The 22,256-nt window shown below is 34.1% G+C and overlaps 2 protein-coding genes across 3 annotated transcripts; one reads left to right on the top strand and one right to left on the bottom strand.

Moving 5' to 3' along the window:
* Window positions 1-6,530: 6,530 nt before the first annotated feature.
* On the top strand, window positions 6,531-12,951 carry LOC131602485 (cyclin-T1-3-like). 2 transcript variants are annotated; one of them, XM_058874608.1, is made up of 7 exons: window positions 6,531-6,690; window positions 8,171-8,469; window positions 8,910-8,991; window positions 10,290-10,424; window positions 10,878-11,053; window positions 11,144-11,295; window positions 11,582-12,951. In XM_058874608.1, exons 2-7 carry the CDS (start codon window positions 8,240-8,242, stop codon window positions 12,655-12,657), a joined length of 1,851 nt encoding a protein of 616 aa, XP_058730591.1. In that variant the 5' UTR covers window positions 6,531-6,690; window positions 8,171-8,239; the 3' UTR covers window positions 12,658-12,951. The 2 variants fall into 2 exon arrangements, with proteins under 2 accessions (XP_058730591.1, XP_058730593.1); XM_058874610.1 differs by lacking the exons at window positions 6,531-6,690; window positions 8,910-8,991 and having other exon boundaries at window positions 8,330-8,469.
* Window positions 12,952-13,534: 583 nt separating this feature from the next.
* LOC131602486 (LOB domain-containing protein 4-like) lies at window positions 13,535-17,344 on the bottom strand. Its single transcript, XM_058874611.1, has 2 exons — window positions 17,011-17,344; window positions 13,535-14,433 (listed from the first exon to the last, which is right to left on the bottom strand). Exons 1-2 carry the CDS (start codon window positions 17,191-17,193, stop codon window positions 14,095-14,097), a joined length of 522 nt encoding a protein of 173 aa, XP_058730594.1. The 5' UTR covers window positions 17,194-17,344; the 3' UTR covers window positions 13,535-14,094.
* Window positions 17,345-22,256: the final 4,912 nt, after the last annotated feature.

Raw genomic sequence — 22,256 nt, 5'->3', positions numbered from 1 at the left:
AGGCACAAGGAGCATCCACTTCTACTCCGACTCATGCGTTCTAATGGTTGAAAATAATAAGTAATAATAGTTTTCTCTCTCCACATTTAATTACTTATTATTTTCAACCATTAGATTGAAAAGAATTAATGGCCAAAATATGGAGTAAGTTATAATAACTTACTCTTGGAATAAATATATCCCTTGTGTGTGTCTATATATATATATATATATATATATATATATATATATATATATATATATATATATATATATATATATATATATATATATATGAGGAGGGTTATATTGACTCCAAGAGGAAGTTATAATAACTTACTCCACATCTTGATCATTTATTCTTTTCAATCTAATGGTTAAAAATAAAAAGTCATTAAATGTGGAAACAGAAAACTATTCCTTATTATTTTTAACCATTAGATTGAAAAGAATTAATGGTCAAGATGTGGAGTAAGTTATTATAACTTACTCTTGGAGTCAATATAACCCTCCTCTCTCTCTCTCTCTCTCTATATATATATATATATATATATATATATATATATATATATATATATATATATATATATATATATATATATATATATATATATATATATATATATATATATATATATATACATAAATCAATATTTTCTCTTTTTCCAAAATTTTTTTTATTATAAAATATAATATACCTTATAATGAAAAGAGAGAGGAGCATAGTAGTATATGACTTCGAATTCACACCATTTTATTTATTCACCTTTAGAAAGTTGGAATTTTAGTCAATGAACTAAATACACAACCAAAAATAAAAATAAAATTTATTAATAAAAAATAATTAATAAAATAAAAAACAAAAAAAATAAAGATATCCATAAAAAATCTAATTAATAATATCAATATTTGTCATTTCAGTCGATAGACTTACATATTTTTTACTAAACAACAAAAGAAATTGGAGAATATCTGGGAGTAATATTTTGAGAATCTCTTCCCCCACCTCATGTGTCTCTTATGTACCATTTAAGTTGACTAAAATGTCCACTGCTTTCGTAGATGTACATCCGGAAGCACCTATTTTTTTTATTTAACGTTGTTCTGTTTTGTAGATGCACCTATGGAAGACTTTCTGAGATGAATCTACGGAAACATTTCATGTTATATTCGCGCCAGACTCTTCTCCTCCCCCATTCTTCACTTTTCATTTCAAACTCTCAATCTCTCTCAACATCAAAAATTAAATTTCCACCCAAATCAGTCGTTTTCTCTCGAGTTCGGCTTTGGACATCAACATCAACAATGAACACATTCCAACATCTTCAAAACTCAATTTAATTGGTAAGTTTTTGAGTTTTCGAGTTATTTTTGTGTTGTCCCGTAATAAAGTTAGAATTCAATTTTTAGGTGCATAAATTATTTGATAGTTTTAGAAACGTAGTTTAGAGACAATGTGGTATTTTTGGATGTGTAAAACGGGCGATCAAGCCATCGAAATGGGGTTTTTATCCCTCTAAAACACTGACAGACGTCATTGTTGCGTTTGAGAGGTTTCAGAACCTTCCGTAGACGCATCTACGAAGAAGTGAAACGTTAGGTCATTCCGTAGATGCATCTACGGAAGAAATCTAGTATTTCGAAAAGTATGTACTTCCGTAGATTCTATGCTGCTCACTGTGAGACGGTTCTGTGGGATGACGTTGCCCTATATTCTGGATGGTTGGCTGCCAGTTTGACCATCATTGTTTGTTATCTTCCGGAGCGCGTCATGCGACAGTTCGGGTACTGTGAACGATACCTTGCGACCATATTGTCTCTGCTCCTATCTTGATGAACCGTCGACAGATAGAGGAGGTCTTTGCAGACTGGGAGCGTTACATGGTTCCTGTCGAGGCTTGGGCGACCACATTAGAGAAAGACTAGAGTTGTGTTGACGGGTACATCACCTGATACTATAGAGTGTCACACCTATACATGATCTCCACTACAGCGGGATCACCACCCAGACCAGCCTACATGGAGATTTTGCAGACTCATCAGTCTCAAATGGATCACACTGACGATGTTCTTCCTCGGTGTCGTGGGATAGCTGACATGGCGTGGGCAAGCATTGCCGATGATTTCTTCCCTGAGGGGTCTGATGGCAGGCGTGTAGTGGAGGGTATTATAAGGGTGGCAGAGGAGACATTTTTGTACCGTAGAAATTGTGCCAGGACAGGTGGGGCACTTGACGGTAGAGACAGGGTAGCCAGCAGATGGCGTGGTGGACGTAAAGACGGAGGCGGGGCCAAAGGCAGTGGAGATGCGTAAGATGATATTTGTCATACCCCAAAATTTGCCCACAATATTCTCTTATGCAAAGATTCAAAACAATACACAAAGCTCCAAGGCACACTCTCCTAAACAAAGCTCAGAAATTAGGGTTTGAATTGTTCAAAGGAAAATCAGTAAATCAATGGCTCCAAGGCATCTCATATGGCTCAATATATCTCACATCATCTCCATGACAAGTATCAAGTCTCATCTCAAAGAATTGGTCACTCAATTGTTCAGAAAGTCAACAGTCGACTAGGTTAACCTAAAAGTCAACTGCGGTCAAAGTAAAGTCAAAACTCCTGATTTTTTGTAAACATCCTCATATTGAAGTATCATTCACCATTTGATCAAGAATTGATCATGGTTCATCAAGGAAAGATCAAAAATCAACAAATCAAAAAGTTTCTAAATTAGGGTTTTGTACAGGAAAAGTCAACTGAACTTTGACCAGCCATAACTCTCACATGGAACATCAGAAATTTTCCATCCAAAGCTCATCTTGAAGGAAATTGGATTCTCTACAAAATTGTCTCTCACATGCCAAGTCTAAAAATGCTTCTCAATATGGACCAAAACATTATAGGTCCTTTTCAAAAGTCAACAAAAAGTCACTTTTTTCAAAAGGACACACAAGGAGCATGGAAAATAATTTTGATATGGGACCAAAGATACTGGTTAGAGGACTCTCTAAGGTTTCTAAAAAGTCCTAAAACACCTTCATACCTCAAAAATTGAGAGAGATTGACCTTGTTAAAATTGGACTATTTTGGAGGGAAAAATGTGAAGGAGTTTGGTTTTTTTTGCTAATGGGCCTACATTTTTAAGATCCAAACTTGTTCCTTATGACATTGAGAGCCCATAAATCAATTTCCACGAATTTACTTGAATTATGTGATTTATTATGAATTTTTATTCATATTAAAGGAAATTAAAAATCAAAATAAATCATATAATTGCAAAAATTTGATTTGATTCTATTTTTAACCAATTCCAATCACCAATTAAATCATATATTCAGTAAAAATTCGTGCAAAAGAGATTGATTCAATGAAGATTGAAATTGAGCTAAAATTAGAAAGAAAGTGAAGAAAATTTCAATCAAATTTCCAAGGTTACAAATATTGGATTCAATAAGATTCTTTCTCATTTGATTAACCTAATTCATACTACTATAAGTAGTAAACAAGTTCAGAACCCTAGGGGACGGATTTAGAGAGAATTCTGCCGGCAAAGAACCCTAACAAAAGCTCCAAAAATTCAAGTAACTCTCAAATGCGTTCTCCAATCTGCAGGCCGATTCAAGGATTTTTGTTGATCAATTCATGTTCCTAAGGCATTCAGGAAGCTTCCTAGATCGATTTTGAGTCTTGAAGCATCGTGAATCTTCACCTGCACCCCACGGTTTGAACTGTTTTTTGAAGTTTCGATTATATTGATTCATGCGTCTTTTTCATAATCTGAATACACATACATGCTTATCGTGATACCATTAATGTTTCTGGAGGTTTAATTGTATTTCTGAGCACGTTTGAAGCTGACCACCATTGCTAGGGTTTACAATTCTCAGATTGGGGCTATGTGAAACCACCAAAATTAGACAAAATTGAGGCCTTGTTCATGCTCGGGCAATGATTTTAGTTCGGTCCATGGCTTTATCTTGGATTTATATTGTGTGTGATGTGTTTTTGAAGATGGCAGGTCTATGGAAACGCAAAAAAAACCGTTGCCTAATCCCTGTGAATCGCGAGGAAGAAGAAGACCTCCCAGGCGCGAAATCTGGTTTTTAAATCGTTTTTATATATTATATTATTATATTACGCTTTTTATGCACTTGTATAACAGCGAAAGCGAGCAGCTCCATTGGCAAAGTGATTATGGTGTTCAGCGTGAGGGCCTGGGTTCGAACCCTACCCTCCACGCTATATTTTGGTTATTTGTGTGTTATGACTTGCAGGCAGATCCGGTATACGCTAGACTATGCACATATCGTGCACCCTTAGCATCTGGTGGTCAGATCAGTTTTCGGATTCATCCAACGCGCCTCAGGATGCAGGACTATCATGGTTCTTCAGAAGCCAACTACACCAGATAATAAGGGTTACTCGTCAAATACACTCCGACTACGCGCTACGCAAATACGAAGCTAAGTATTAATTTATTTTAAAGTCTATTTTTTTCCCTTTTTATTTTTAGGGTTTACCCTTTAAAACCTCTTTGAATTGCGTATACACTCACCTCTCTTTTGCCTTTGCCCTTGCCATTTTTTCAGGGTTAACCCCGAGACTTCCCGCCAACCATATCAGATCAAATTCGAAGCTAAGTGCCTATTTACTCTATTTATTTTAAATTCCTTTATTCTTTATTTTTAGGGTTAGTAACGTTTGTCTCCGAACTATAATGCACTCACCCTATTTTCGTTTGTTATTTTTCCCGCCTTGTAGGGTTTGCCAAATGCCAAAGCTCCGCATGTTCGGTAACCCTAATCTCAATTATATTATTACTTGTTTCAAACCTATTCGCTTTATTTTATCCCGCTGGTTTCAATTCCCCTCTCCTCCGCTGGTTGCAATTTCCCTTCCCCCGTTACTGTTACTTTAATTGCTAATATTAGTTGTTGTGGTTAGTAATTCTAGGAAGTGCAACTTGTTAACTGAATTAGCATCACTTAAATCTACAAGATAATATAACTGAACATAATCACGTGATTGGTGCACACACACACACTTTTGGGTAAACCTCTCTATTGTCTGTTGCCTGTTGCCTGTTGCCTTGTTGCCTTGTGTTTTTGCAGAATAGCCGTGTCCCTCGAATACGAGGATACCTCAGCCATGTTGCCTCGATTAAAGATCATGGTCCCTAATGATGATGCCTTCGATACACCAATATGACCTCGACCCTCGGAAGTTGCCTACGAAAAGGCCGAGGTATCCTCTGGTTGCCTAAACGAAAGGCTATTCTGATCCTTCCCTTAGACTACCTGCCTCTCTATGGTATGGGTCAGTCTTATGGCGAACGATAAAGCGATGACCCTTCAACCTCCAAATGAAAGGCTTCCTGCCCACTTATGGCAAGGATAGACCCTTTCACCCTGAAAGGTTAAAAGAACTCCATTTTTTCAAACTATAAGGTAATTGCCCTTAATTGCTTTGCCTTGCTCTAAAATATTTTTCATATTCTTTCTCATAAATATTCAAAAGGGCTACGCTCATTTACGAGTTAAAGTCCCTGTTCTTTTTCTTCTACATTTCTGAAAACAAATAGCAAAGCAATTAAGAGCCCATGGAAAGCCATGGATGCAAAGGGTGCCTTACACCTTCCCTTTGCATAATTACCCCCCGAACCCTATTTTATTTAAAAGGTTTTTCCTGTTCTTTTAGCCTTTCTAATTAATTTGGATAAAATAAAAGTCGGTGGCGACTCATGCTTAACCGCGACATTTCGATAAAAAAGTCAGTTCACCGTATTACAATATTCGACACACACAGTAGTGATGCGTGTGATTTTTTTGATATCTGGATTTTTATTTCATTTATGTATGTTACTTTGATTATGTATTCGACGATTTATATATTCAACATTATGGCCGACGATTTATATGATGTATTTTTTTGGCGTACCATTTACTATTGCCTTTAAATTGTATTACTTTAATTTACTATAATTTGATTTTCCATAGATGTTATAAAAAATGAGTTTTGGAGTTAAATGTATATGATTTGAAAATATAACAGAATGTTCCGTAAATACATCTACAGAACACTCTGTTTTTAACATGTTCCGTAGATGTAGTTATGGAAGAATTGCTGAACTCAAATAATTTGAATTTTCCCAACAATTACTATGATATCAACGCTTCTGTAGATGTACCTACGAAAAAACTAATTTTTTTAAAAAAAAGTGATTCTAAAGATGCATCTATGAAAGCTTAGAACATTATTAAAATTTCGTCAAATACCTAAGATATTCAAAAGGTGTATTGAGATATTCTCAATATTTTTTCGGTCCAAAAATATGCAATCTTTTTCTTGATCAGGATTCAGGATTAAAGGATAATGCAAAATCTAATCTATATTCTACAGCTTCAGTGATTGTATTTAATTACCCTATAATAATAGATTTATGGATTTATTACTTTTAAAAAGAAAAATGTAAGAAATAATAATAAAATAATAGAGGACGCGGTGGTATATAAAAATATTAATATAAAACAATATTAATTTGGGATACTACTAACTGGGTGGACAGTGAAAAAGGAAAAACAAAAAACGAAACACAAATAACGTGGTAGCGATAGCGAGGGCATTCGATCGATCGATCCTTCAGCTTTCCTGCATCTTGCGACGAGTCCCACAAATTATCGACAAAGCTTGCAATTGACGAGGTTTCTTTCTGGTATGTATGTTATTTCCCTGCGATTTCGTTTTCTTTTATCTCATCTTCATGCGTTTTTCTTTCTCGTTTCATCGATTCGTTTTTTCGATCCATCCATCGCTTTATCTATATGCATATATACATGCATTGCAATTTTCAATTCAATTTTCTTCTCTATGAATTCATCTTTTTTCGGCTTAATTTTGTTATTCTCAATCAATTTGTTTGTTTGTTGAAACCCTATCGGAGCTATTTATTGAACGCGTTTGTTTTCTATCCAAACGATTTTTATTTTTTTTTAATAAATTTAATCTGGGTAGTGAAATTTGTATATTGAATGTTGCCTCTTTCTTTTCCTTTGTCAAATTTTATTCAAGTTGTAAAACGCAAATTAGGGTTTGGTCTATCAAGAACAGACGGCGGTTTCGAACATTAGGCAAATTTATGTTTTTGTATCTTTTTCCTTATGTCTCTGATCTCATTATCGTTTTCCATGTGGGAATTTGTTTAAAGGTAGTGTTCCTTTTTCCTCTTTGTTAATTAGATAGAAAAACTTCGAGATTATTGGGTTCGATAGTTTGATTCGATTGATCCATGTAGCCCTCTTCATATAGGGGGGAAAAGCTTGGTTTTTATATGCATGTTTTAGTTTAACCTCTGTTAATCTATGGCTGGGTAAACCACTAGACTTGTCTAAGACTTTGTTTGGATTGATGGAATTGGATAGAGCGGTATGGGATGGAAGAGTGATATTCCATTGTTTAAATCATTTTAAATTGGATGGAGAGGAGTGGAGTGATATGGATTACATTCCATTCCATCACTTACCACCATATTTTTTTCCCTCTGATTGGGCGGAATGAAGAATTTGTCTAGGTCTGTCCTAAAATTTCCAAACGATGGAATAGAATCTTCATTCCGCTCCGCTCCATTATGCTACATTCCACTCTGCTCCGTTCATTTTATGATATCCAAACACAACCCAAGAGGAGTTCTTGTAGCTTTAATTAACGCTGTATATTCTAGTCGTGTCTAAGAGGAGTTCTTGTAGCTTTAATTAGTGTTGTAAATACTAGTCGTGTCTAAGAAGAGTTCTTATAGCTTTAATTAGTGTTGATAATATAGTTTTGTATTGTGTAATTTTTTGTTTAAATTAAATTTGGCCTGTTAGGTATAACACAGTCTATTTAAACTGTTCAGAGATTGTAACCTAGTTAGTTCTGAAATAATATTCAGAAAATTAGTCTTGCTAATACTCATGGTAATACTTTTTCAAGAGGGAGTGCATACATATAATGATGCGGGGAAACATTCTCTCTCAATACCAGCTCAAATCTCTATGCCTTTTTAATTAATTTTGTACGGTTGTTTCACTTTCTTTATCATGATATTTTTTGATGATGTTTATTTTTCTCACGAGCATACGGTTTCAGCATCTCTGTTATAATACTTTAAATTCTTGGTCAATGATATTCATTGTTATTTTATAAATATCCTCCAGAATCTTTCTGCTAGTTGATGCTGAGCAAGTGATACAGAATTAACTGAGTCAACAGTGTAACTTACACACATGGCAGCACATGTGTCTGGAGAGTTGCCACATCATGGAGCATCTGATGAAAACCCTTGTAAAGGTTCTTTAGACAAGCAACAGGAAGCCCTGGGTCACTGGTATATGTCTCGAAAAGACATGGAAGAAAATGCCCCATCAAGAAAGGATGGAATTGACCTGAAGAAAGAGACATATCTGCGCAAGTCATATTGCACATTCTTACAAGATTTAGGCATGCGACTTAAAGTGTAAGTTTTATGCGATTGTAATTACTAAAAATATTTTATTAATATTTATCCAGAGTTAGATACTTATTATGTGTTTAGAAATGCTTTGAGGGGTTGTATGTTTCATTTCATCTTAATGTTTTTAAATTTCGTCTCATGTCCATACAACTATGTGTCTTAATGGTACACCAACTATGCAATTTTATAGCACTGAGTTTTATGATAGCTTTTTTTTTGCAATTTGATTTCCATTTTTCCTATTGTGCATTGTACTTCTGATCTAGTATTATGTTTATATTTGTGGTCTTTGACTTACCAAAAAAATAGTTAGTCTTTGCAAGATGAATGCCAATTTCCTTTTATATGTAATTGGGTTTTGTCATTATGCCTTAAATATTTATTTCCTAATCTTGAAAGTCAATTGGAGGTTTGCATATTGACGGTAACTTCATCCCCTGCAGGCCTCAAGTAACTATAGCAACGGCCGTAATATTCTGTCATCGTTTCTTTCTTAGACAATCTCATGCAAAGAACGACAGAAGGGTGGGTTGTTATGCTTTTAAATAGATATTTTATAGGCATTTTACCACTGATTTTATGTGAGTTGCATTTTGATTTAGTATAGCATGTTTGTTCGATTACCATTGTGGAGAACCACATACAATGAGTACAACAAACAAAATAATTATCATAATATTAATTTTATGTGAGTTGTTTATAATTTGATTTTCAATGCTTGGTAATGCTGTGTTGGGGATATATGGTGGGTGTTTTTTGTTTTTCAATATTGGCATTTTCAACTGTAAAATGCCTGTTTGGTTTTGGAGTTTTTCTAACAAATGAAAGTTCAACACATTAGTCTTTCAATTGACTTGTGATATGATCACCTAGGAATTGTGTCTTGATTTCTAGAGATGGTCAAAGTTGTTATGAGAATATGTGTGAAATCCCACATCAACTGGAGACATGGCCAAAGTAGTCTTTGTGAGGCCTGGGCTAATGTCAAATTATACCTTAAGCTAGCTTTTGGGTTGATGAGTAGAGTTATATCCTAAAGAAAACGGATATGCTAATTACAGTTTCAGTTGTTTAAAATATGGCAAAGCATTAATGCTGCGTATTCTTGCAAAGCTCTAGTTGGTATTTCTTGCATTTATGTATTATGCTTTCTCAATATTTTTTTGTTTGCATTTGTATTCTGAAAAACCGTTAAAGCATATTTTAGAAAATGTTCATACTGACTGACATTTGTTGTTCTTCAATAGGGATTTGTAATCATAGATTTCTCGTTTCTTTTGCATAATGTTTTTATGTTGAGTTTGTTCCTTTTTCTTAACGAATTGTAGCGTAGCAGAGATGAGAATGTTGCATTGGATGTGTGGCAAGACTAGATAGGATAAAATTAGAAATGACAACATTAGAGAAAGAGAGTTGGGGGTAGCACCTATAGTAGAAAAGATGGTGGAATGGAAACTAGGCTTTGGTGGTTTGGTCATGTAGGGAGAAGATTTATGAAATCTGTTGTAAGAAGAGTAGATCAGATGAAATGTAATCAAACCAGAGGAATACCTAAAAAACTATTAAGAGAGATTATTAAGAAAGATCTCGAGATTAATAAGTTGGATAGAAGCATGTTTTTTGATAGAACATTATGGTGTAGCCTGATCCATGCACCAACCCTACTAATTGCGAAGGCTTGGTTCAAGTATTTGTGGAAGTTGATTGTGGTTATGTTCCAAGTTTATATTAAGATAATGACATTGATAGATTTAAAAGCTGTATAAACTTAAAGTGTACTTACTTGAAATCTCATACTCCGATTGATGCATATCTTTTTGCAGACAATTGCCACAGTTTGCATGTTTTTGGCTGGAAAGGTTGAGGAGACTCCTCGTCCTCTTAAGGATGTTATTATCATTTCTTATGAGATGATTCACAAGAAGGACCCGGAAGCTGCACACAGGATAAAACAGAAGGTGTTTTATTACTGATGGTGTTTTCATCAATTCTTTTCTATGTATAGACATCCCAATTTCTTGATTTATCTTAGATCTTATTGCTACCACTATTGCCTTCAGCATTTCTTTTCTATGGTATCATTAAATAGAGTAGAACTAGTTGCAATTTGTTTGTAATTTAGACCGCCAAATTTGAAATTTTGGTCAGATTATATTTGAAACCATAGAGAGTACTATAGTATTAATAAATAGAATTGGTTGCATGGAATTTTGTCATTTAGCAAACATTTTTCTTGGGACACTATTTTATTGGATAGTTGCTCTGATTCGATCCAATGAACTCAAACTGCCGTATATTAAAAGTATCTCCTTGTTAGATTTTGGACACTCGTTTATTAACCCCGCTCTATGTTTCGTTCCTGGTTCCACGACCCTATTATATTTGTTAAATAGAATTTGTAAATGATGCAGGAAGTATATGAGCAGCAGAAAGAATTAATTTTACTTGGAGAGAGGGTTGTACTTGCCACTTTAGGTTTTGACTTGAATGTCCAACATCCATACAAGCCCCTTGTCGAGGCCATAAAGAAGTTCAATGTTGCAAAGAATGCCCTTGCACAAGTTGCGTGGAATTTTGTTAATGATGGGTATGGATCCAATTTCTACTCGTTCTAATTTAACTTTGTTGAATACATTTTAATAGTTTTTTTGTTCACACACTGGAAAGTGGCTTTCAGGCTGAGGACATCACTCTGCCTGCAATTTAAGCCACATCATATTGCGGCAGGTGCCATTTTCCTTGCTGCCAAGTTCCTGAAAGTGAAGCTTCCGTCAGATGGTGAGAAGGTTTGGTGGCAGGAGTTTGATGTCACCCCACGCCAATTGGAGGGTGGGTGTCATCCCCTCAATTCATTTGCATACTAAGAAAGTTGATCCAATTGGATAGTCTTGCATGTTCTTGTGGCTTAATGCAATATAATAATCTCTTGTACTGTCTTGTTATATAATGTTTTATCCCTATTTTCAGATAAGTTAAGCATTTTCATTATAGTACAGGCTCACTTTTATGCCGTGGGTAGTTTACTGCTGTTATTTAACCAAGGGGCTATCCTTTTGTTTCTCTCTCTGAATGCTTTTGTATATCCTTCTGAGTCCTTGTTGTTTTTCTCTTGCAGAAGTTAGCAATCAAATGTTGGAACTCTATGAGCAGAATAGAATTCCACAATCACAAGGAAATGAAACAGAAGGGGCTACTGCAGGAGGGGTGAGAGCTTCCTCAAAGGCTCCTGCGACGAGTGAGGAGCCGGTCTCAAAACAAATTGCATCTCATTCAGCTCCTCAACGCACATCTGTGGAAAATAATGCAGCACCACTTGCAGGAACAGAAAACCAAAGCAATGATGGTAGTGCAGAAATGGGTAGTGACATTACTGATCACAAGATGGACTTGGAAACCAGGGATTCTCAGACCTCAGAAAAGTTGCCCGATAAAGATAACCAGAGAGAAGTGGCTAATAGATCTATCTCTGGAGCTGAACGAGTAGTTTCTGGAGACCAAGATAAAATGGTTAGTACAGAGGATGCTGCAGAATTAGGAAGGAGTGAAGATACATCATACAAGTCTAGCTTTAATGTTGGTCGAAATCTGGAGCTTCGGGAAGGCCCACTTTCACCCAAAGAAGCAATCAAGATGATTGACAAAGACAAGGTAAAGGCCGCTTTAGAAAAAAGGAGAAAGGAACGAGGTGAAATGACAATAAAGGAAGATGTAATGGATGAGGATGCTCTTATTGAGAGGGAGCTTGAAAATGGAGTTGAAATGACAAAGAAGGTGATTGACAAAGACAAGGTAAAGGCTGCGTTAGAAAAAATGAAAAAGGTACGCGGTGAAATGACAATAAAGAAAGATGTAATGGATGAGGATGATCTCATTGAGAAAGAGCTTGAAGATGGAGTTGAGCTAGCAGTCGAGAATGGGAAAAATAAGCGTGAGAGAAGTCAGAGCTGGTCTAAGCCTGATGGTGAAGATCACAGTGAGGATCTTGAGGAAACTAGAGAGGGGAGTCAGATGGGCTTGAAAGGGAAATCACAGAAAGACAGGAATGGATGCAATGCAGAAGAAGGGGAGATGATAGACGATGCTTCATCCATGTTGAACAATCGCAAGAGAAAAATGAGTAGCCCTCCAGCCAGTCAACCAGAGTTGAAGAAACGTCTTGATTCTAGTTATTACAACGATCTTTCTGAATAAGGAAATGTGAAGGGTTATACAGACAGGGAAGGTGAATATTCTACTGTCTATTTGCTTATTGTGATAAGGAATTGATAACTCTGGATGCTCTTGTTTACCTCAGACATTTCTTAATTATGGATTGGGATGCCTCAATTTTGGTAGTGCAATTAATAGCTCATGCTTTCTTTGGGGGGATGTTTTGAGAATTTCATGCTGTTGTCCAGGGTGTGCCTCAATTTTGGTAGTAATGCAATTTCATAGCTTACCTTGTTAATGAATTTTCACTCGGAATTAGAATGGGATTGGTAGTAATCTAGTAGCGTTTTTCTATAAAATTTTTAACAAACAAAATTAAATTGCATTAAGTATTAAATTCCTATAGTTTAGCATATCTAAGAACTATACTAAACGAGATCTGTAAATAATAATTCATTACATTTTTACACTAATTTATATACTAACTAACTAAGTCATGATTTTTAAAATCCAACTTAATCATATCTGCATTTATATGAATGATATTCTTATTTTGTGAAGTTCTTTAATACGGATGTTTAGAAACATAAAATATATAAAGTTAATTACTTAAACATAATTCAAGCTTTTTCTTCAAGTAAGTTCAAATTAGGAATGATTTAAGCATGTAAAGAAACTAGGGAGAGTATAATATCCTCACTGCTAAGAAAATACCACTACTAACTTTAGTGTTATTTGTCGTTAAAAAGGGTATTATTGATGTCGTTAGTTGAACTAATCAATAAGCGTGTGTAGCACATTATGTAGTGGTTTTCTTTTTTAATGCTCAAATGACCTTTCAATGATGTAAAAAAACAAAATTATACATAGAAGAAGACATAAACCAAAAAGAACAAAAGGTAAAGAAAACAAAACAACATGATAACTCATAATTGTATAGCAATACCCCAACATTACAAAGAAGTAGCAATACTTGTGAAAAACTAAGTAAATGCCAATAAGTGCATCTTCCTTGTAAAATCCAAAACATTAAAAAGTCAAACATCACTAGAACAACAATACAAAACTCAATCCTTTCTTTTAGCCATGAAAAATCCATAATCCAACCATATAACCTTGCCCTTAACACAATGTCAAATGGTAATATATATTTACACTACCAAACTATATCTCATCAATCATCAACGAGAAATCTATAACCAAACTAAATCAAGCGGGCGAACGGCCTCCGCCACCACTGCTTCTAGAGTCCTAGCTCTATCCTACTAAATTATAAGAAATTATAAAATTTTAGATGAGTTGAATTTTAGAGACTCGTCAGAACTAAAGTAGGTCTAACGTGTCTCTAAATTTAAAAGTGAAACGGTAGAAGACATTACTTCAAAAAAATAACGTGTCCCTCCTTTGTTTTGTATAGTCTAAATAGATACTAGTAGTATATAAAATTATATATTTTTTAACCATAGTAGTTGTATTGCATCACCACATTGAATCAGCATAACCACCTTGGTCCACCACCATGTCCATATCAAAGATATGTTTGGCTTGTGATTCATTGATCTTAGATGATGGGGAGCCACTATAGGTTGGGCTAGTTGGGCTATGTCCTGCACTGTTCCAAAAAGATGATGCAGTTTGGCGCACCCTTAGGTGCACAGCCTCAGCTTGAGCCACAGCCAATTGGGTTTGAAGAACATCAATTTGTTGCTGAAGTGATGAAATGGCCCCTACACAACCATACACAGGGTCTCTAACCCTTGCATTTGCTTCATACACCATGCTACTCACTGCATCCCCTCTTTGATGTTCAGGTAAGTCCTGCAAATTAAAAAATTTATTAATATTTGTAATGTGTTAGAAATTGTGACATGGAGTTTGACAATGAAATGAGATTTTTTTTTTTCAATATTTGGATATGAAATTGACTTTATATGAGACAACTTCACGTGGTGTATGCGTAGAAGGATAATGTTACTTGAATATTTTGTACTGCAATTTCCTAATGGTGCCAAATAGAAAGTGAAGATCTTGTGTTTGTGCTTGACTCTGACTTTTGGGGGGCAACACCACGTTTAGAAGCTACTATTGGTTGGCCCAATACATGATGAAAGTAAAAATAAAATAAATATATATTAAGAGTCTATGATAATATATGAATTTTATTTTCATTTTAAAAAATATTTTTGTAGGGTTGAGATACGTCCAATTATATTTCGCAAAAACCCGCAAAATATATCACTTGACGGAGCAGATATAGTTGAAGGTGCGAGACTAAAACCTTGATCTTTTCTTAAAATATAATAAATTATGTCGGAAGGCACGAGTGGACACATTTAATTTGAGGTGCGGATTTAAAATTTTGACTCGTCCTATAAAAAAATGCGAGCCAACCCGTTTTACCAACTTACTATTCATTTTCTGTTATTTGGTCACTCAATTTTTAGTTCTAAGTTAGAGATATTCAATTTTTTTTTGTAGGGTTGAATTAAAATTAGTCATATTTTCAATAATAATAAGAAACATATTAACTTTTAAAAATGTAATGCTATTCTTATTGGTTTGTCTTATTGATTATTTTATGGATCACATGGCAGACCAAAAGATGAAACAGACCTAATGTTGGAATATGAAAAAAATTGAAAAGAGACAAAGAGATTAGGACGTACGATGTGAGGTTTGAACGCGCCGAATGTTTAACCTTTTCTACCTTTTCTAATTTTTCAAAGGCTTGCTATTATTTATTATATAGTAAAAAATTTATATATTATTTGGAAAAAGCCATGCTAGTGTAGTGTGTGTGGACATGGCTTTTGGTTACCTCCAAAACTAGTTTTACTATATTAGCTAAAAAAAAACAATAAAATTCAGAAAAAGATTGCAAGTGTATGATCTATGATGCATCCTTCAATTTCATTCAAACTAGTTTGGTATATTTTTGAGAAAAGTATCTTCATGTAGGTTGTATTTTTCTCAAATGAAAAAAGTGTATTAAAAAATGAGAAAAAAATAGTTATATAAAGACTAAGTTAATTTAATGTTGAAAAAAGAATTATTGTAAACCTCAACACCAAGGAGTGCTCAGGTCAAAGATAAAACCTAAGACCTCTGATAAAACTGAAACACACCAGCGTCATCTCATCCGAGTATTCTTTGTAAATACCACAAAATTTTGAGTATATATAGTTTGAGATGCATGCAAGAACTTAACAAATATGAAAACATCTAATAAACATGAAGAATAACATAGTTATGTAATTATATTATTTATTATTTTTTGTTGTTGTAGTATTTCAAAAACAAATTTAAAGAGAAGATATAATATAATAAAGTACAAAATTAAAAATCAATGATGTTAAACCTTTATTTCTGAAAAGAAGTTAGAAGAATATGGATGTGGGGAATCAATTCAAGTATGGTCAAAGAAGGGAAAGCGCCACTAGTAGTCAATAAAATAAAAGAAGACAAAAAAGAAAGAGGAAAGGGCCACTGTCTATGCAAGGCCATTAAATTTTTGTTTTCTATTTTATGCCAAATTCCTATAAATAAAATTCGATTATTTAGAGGCTTCAACATGTGCAAGAACTAACCAATTAACAAAGTTTGTATTTATTTTGAATCAAATACAAAACATTTTATATTCATAGTTAAAAAATTATTAGTTCATAATTATTAACAATTTATTTAATTTATTATTATGAGTTGAGCTCTAAATCAATAATTCACATTTATTTAGTTCAACTAACAAATATCAACTAACAAATAACGGACAAATAAATATCAACTAACAAATAACGGTCCGTTAGTCTAATCACCCGTATCTTACCACTTCTTTAATGTGTCTCATCTCTTCTTCAATTAAATCAACTATATAATATTTTGATTTTTTTTATTTTAGAAAAAGAAAATACACATGTAAAATAATTTTATATTATCAATCAATTATCATTATATATTCTACCAAATCACTTTAATATTTTAAAATTACTTATATTTTTAATATTTTTAAATTAATTATATGACATAGTTGAATGACGTATCTCTATTAAATAATAATATAAAATTATTTTACATAACTATAATATCTTTAATATTTCTTTTTATAAATAAGTTTGTTTTATTTCAAATATACCATTTCACACTTATATCATATAATAAAAGGTGTCGGTGAACTTGTGTATCTCAAATAATATTAATCTATTCTACACTAGTTTATATTTTTAAATTATAATATAATATTGAAAAAAAAGTATTTTCTGAAAATGGTAGTTTTATCACATCATTCTTATTAATTTTAGAGACAAATTAATTTTGGTCAACATCACCTAAAAATGTCAAAATTAGTTTATACGTGTAAAATGTGAAAGAAAATTAAGAATAGAATGAATAATTAATTACCTGAAGCATTTTGTTGACATTGCTAGCACCAAAGACTTTGTGTACATTAGCAAACTTGTGAGGTTCGTCGGCAGGGAAATAAGGAGCAAAGACACAATCTTGAGCACATCTTCTTCTTAGAAGTTTGCATGCAGCACAGGGTGAAGCTGCACCTTGTTTTCTACCTCCACCACTTTCTTTCATTCTTTCAAACTATAACTATCTAATAAGACATATGAAAGATGTTAGTGGAAGAGGGAGGTATTTATATATATGGAAAGAAAGAAAAAGAAAAGTGAAAGGTAATTAAGAGTTGAAAGGGCGTGTGGGGAAAATGGAGAGCAATGTAGGGACTAGGAAGAGTGGCCTGCTGCATTATATAATTATTTTGGATCAAAAAGAGCAAAACGGCATGGTATCACTATTCCATGTGGGTCCCTATCCCTACTCAAATCCTCTTCCTTCTTGTGAGACATACCGAGTCCAAAATGAAAAAGAACTTTGTAGACGCTTCTATTTTGTTAATTTCTAAAGGCAACTTCTCATCTCATCGCACCCTTACTCTTTTTTTAGTTAGATATGAAATTTTTAAAATATCCTCTAAGAGAGATGTATCTTTGAACGCACTAAATCTTCATTTTAATTATAAGTTAATTTGAAGACATATTTTCGAAGAGTTTTGTAGGGTGTGGTCGGAGATACATCTTCGAATACACTTTTTTTATTTAAAAAATCAAGATTTAGAGATGCATCTCTGAATTAGGTGAACATATTTAAAGCTCGTGCCAGAGTCTTCATTTTTTTCTTCTTCATTTTTCAAAAACTCAACTTTCTCTCTACCACACTCTACCTATTTCCAGTTCCCACTCAATGTCAAGTTTTGAAGCAACATTTACTTGTATCTTGCAATTCCTAACTCCCTTTACCTACTGCATTCAACATCAGATCACTCTACACTCTCATCAAGACATTTTTTAGTACGTTTCTCATTTAGCTTATTTTGATTTTTTATTAACATATTAGCTCAAATAGGTTAGTTTAAATGTATTAGATAGCATTAGCATTTGAAATAGATTATGTGTAGACTCTGTTTTTATGAATATGATATGAGTTTCGATGATACTTGGATGGCTAGGGCAGTTGCAGAAAAGTTTCTGCCATTGAAGCTGAACGAAGTTATTTTCGAAGATGTATCTCCGAAGTGTTCCCTTACAGGTTTTCGGAGATACATCTCTGAACCTTTTTCTTGCTCATATATTAATCATGTTTGTTATATTTTTCTAAGCGTTATGGCTGAAAACAACAAAAAGATGAGACTCTAGTGACCCACCCTAATCGCGTTTGCTCGTCGCGAGAGGGCTCGTCAGCATGAACAGGTTAAAGCCGTCCCTCCTCTGCCTCACGATAGGGAGGCGTCGACCTCTAGGAGTTGACTATCACGGGGGTCAAGATCCCAGAGTCGTGCGTACCATGATGAGGATGCCCCAATTGCAGAGCAGGTTCCAGTTGCTGAGGATGTCCCACTTGCCGACTTTTTTCAAGAAGGCCCACAAACACTTCTTTATTGATATACTTTGGAGAGCATTTTTCTTCGCATGTCAAAAACGAAGAGGTATATTTTTTAACGATGCTATTTTTTATTTTGTAATCAAATTCAATTCAACTGAGACTGTTATATTTTATTTTCAACAGGAACGTGAATGTTTGAAGTCTGTGAACCATGCAAGAAATATTCACAATCTTTATCAGCCTAAGGAAGAGTGGTTCTAAAATGCACTCCAGAACTCCGGGCTTGCAGGTCTTTGCGCTTTTAGGTACACCACCATCATTCATGGAATGCAGGCTGTATTTGCTGAGAGATGACATAGCAAAACACCATCTTTCCACCTCCCTATTGGTGAAACGAGTATTACATTAAATGATGTAGCTTACCTCCTATACCTTCCCATCAGAGGAAGGTTGCTTGATCATTCTAAGATCAGCAGGGCCAATGCAGTGGATATGATATCGGCTTATTTGGGAGGTGACCCTATGTAACTCCTCTAAATCCATATAAATTATATCACATAAATTAGAGTAAAACATGAATATCAAAGAGGGCGTCACATGTATTTCAAAATTCAATAAAAGAAAACATCATATAATCCCTGGTCATGTTTGTAACACACGTTTACTAAAATCCATGATAAATCATAAGCATACATGATCCCATTCAATTTCAGAAAATATAAAACATTTTCTCCCAGACCGTACTAAGCTAACGTGCGAAAAACAAGAAAAATCAGTTTCAGACAACATTTTGTCCAACACGTTTTTTCGATTAAAAACCATCCGAAACATCGATTTAATTATGGAAACAAGTTATTATAACATGTACATATCATATAGAACCATTTAGTATCATAAAAACATAAATTTTTGACATTGATTTCATCACCTATTTTCAAACCCTAAGAATCAAAACTTATGAAAATGATGAACAATTCCCAATCTCATGGAATAACAACATTCTAGCATACATACATCATATAAAAACACGTATCAACACCAAAAATATGTCTCAATCACCAATTTCATGATATTTCAATCAAACTGTAACATGTTAAACTAGAAACTCAAAATTCCCAATCCTAACATGTTTCTAATCATTATTTACTATTATATAAACCCATAATCAAGAAATCCCACCCTTACCTTGATGATTTCCCTTTCTAAGTTAGCTTCCTTTTCTTTCTCCTCTCTCTCTCTTCTTTTTCTTCTTTTCATCACTTCTCTCACTATCTTTTCTCTTTTCCTTATTTTGTGAAAAACTCACTAACTTTTTAGTTCTCTAATGGGCTTAACAATAACACCCTGTTATTTCTAATACTAATCCAACATAGGTCCAATTAGTCATTTTCTCACTTCTAACCAAAACCACACATAACCCAAATAATTCACAAAACATAAATATAATTAATCATTATACTTCATAATAATTAATAAACTAAATAGTTAACAAAATAATAATTAAAATAATAACTATTAAAAAACAGGAAGTTACAACTCTCCCCCACTTAAAAGATTTGCGTCCTCGAAAATATACCTTGAATGAGTAACTCAGAATAAGAATATCTCATCTTACTCTCGAGTTCCCAAGTCACGTTCCCACCTGCCCGGTCCTCCCCAAGCCACCTCCACCAAACAAATCTCTTTGCCACAAAGTTGTTTCAACTCTCATTCTTCAATCCTCATAGGTAATTTCTCCAAAGTAAGGTTATCCCTCACTTGCACATCAGCTACTTGGACTACATGCGAAAGATCCACAATGTACCTCCTCAACTGAGACACATGAAACACATCGTGCAGGTTAGCAAGTGACGGCGTCATATCGATCTGATAAGCTACCTCTCATACTCTCTTCAAGATCTCATAAGGTCTAATAAAACGCGGCGTCAAATTATGCAACTTCAATGCTCTTCCAACACCCATTACCGAAGTAACTCTAAGAAACATATCGTCTCCAACCTAAAATTTTAGCGCTTTCCTCCTCTTATCATGATAACTCTTCCGACGACTTGGAGAAGCCTTCATCTTCTCCAAAATCATCTTAATCTTATCCGCAGTCTCTTGAATTATCTTAAGTCCAACCACATCACTCTCTCCTGACTCGTACCAACATAAAGGCGTCCTACACCTCCTACCATACAAAACCTCAAAAGGTGCCATCCCAATACTCGAATAGAAATTGTTATTATAAGTGAACTCAATCAAAGAAAAATAATTTTCCCAAATATGACCTTGTTCAAAAACAAGCTCTCAAAATACCCTCAAGAGACTGAATCGTCTTCTCTGTCTGACCATCAGTTTGCGGATGATAAGCTGAACTCAAACGCAACTTAGTACCCAAAGCACTTTGCAAACCTTCCCAAAATCTAGAGGTAAATCTCGGATCTCTATATGAAATAATACTAGAATGAATACCATACAAACAAACAATTCTCTCAACATAAAGCTTTGCAAGCCTCTCCACCGGATAATCCATTATTTTCGGAATAAAGTGAGCTGATTTCGTCAATCTATCCACAATAATTCAAATCGCATGCAAAAAGTTATTAGGGTTGAAGAAATTTTTTGCAGGAGCTTGGTTTTATTCAAAACAAATATGTGTTATTTGTTGATAGTCAAAACGCTATTCATCTTGATAAGAATCCGACTTTTCATAATAGGAACAAACACATGGATGTGTGATATCATTGGATACATGTTGTTTTGGATGCTAAGTTGTTAGATTTAGCTAAATTTCATACAAATGATAATGGTTATGATATGATGACTAAAACGTTACCAAGAGGAAAATTTGAAGCTTGTTGTGATATCGCCAGTTTGATGATTTCCTCCACATAGTTGTGGGGGGAGATTCGTTAGGTTTGGGCTCCCTTCCTAAGTAGAGAAAATTCCTAATATGAATAGTCCATTTGTCTCACTTATTTAAGAGGAGCGCGTAAATTTAGGGTTAAGATTTGAGCTGTAAAAATGGGCTAGCCCATATGGCTCGGCCCGAAAAATCATTGGGCTTGGGCCTTAAATTTAGAGCCCATATTTTCAAGGCTTTTTTAGTCCAGCCCTGAAAAATCCCACTACCCATTAGGGCTAGCCCATATGGACCGTGGGTAGCCCATTAGCAGTGGCAGAGCCAGAAAAATTATTAAGCTTGGGCAAGTTTTCACTAACTTCATAATTTTCTACCGAGACAATATTTGACATAATTTTTTTGATGAATCGTAACAACATGTTTATCTTATAAACTTACTTTTCCATTTGAGAGTGAAACAAATACTTCTTTCATTTGAGGTATATGATGCATACATATACTCAATTCCACATATATCACATATTATTTTACTCAATCAAACTGCATAAATTTAGAACCAAGAACAACACAGCTTCTTCAATTTGTAAATATATCAAAATGCATACATTTAGGTAAAACTAAGTCTTCACAAAATCTACTTATTGAGTACCAAAATAATCTTTGGAGAAGCAAATATTAAAAGGATTTGATCATAATTTGATTGCATCTTTGTGTATTCTTCATAAGATACATAAGAAGTTTGACAAAGTACAATGCAGTAAGCTTTGTAATGTTTTCTTATTGTTTTGATTGTAGCTTGAAATCTTGTGTTCCACATCCACTACTTTGTTAGTATGTACAATATGCAACATAAATAAATGGAACAAATTGAAGAAGCTATGTTGTTCTTGGTTCTAAATTTATGCAGATTGAT

This window comes from Vicia villosa, linkage group LG5, assembly GCF_029867415.1.
Source record: "Vicia villosa cultivar HV-30 ecotype Madison, WI linkage group LG5, Vvil1.0, whole genome shotgun sequence".
In the NCBI taxonomy this organism is placed as follows: Eukaryota; Viridiplantae; Streptophyta; class Magnoliopsida; order Fabales; family Fabaceae; genus Vicia; species Vicia villosa.
The sequence above is the reverse complement of the archived record's forward strand: the minus strand, read 5'-3'. Positions and strand labels throughout refer to the sequence as shown.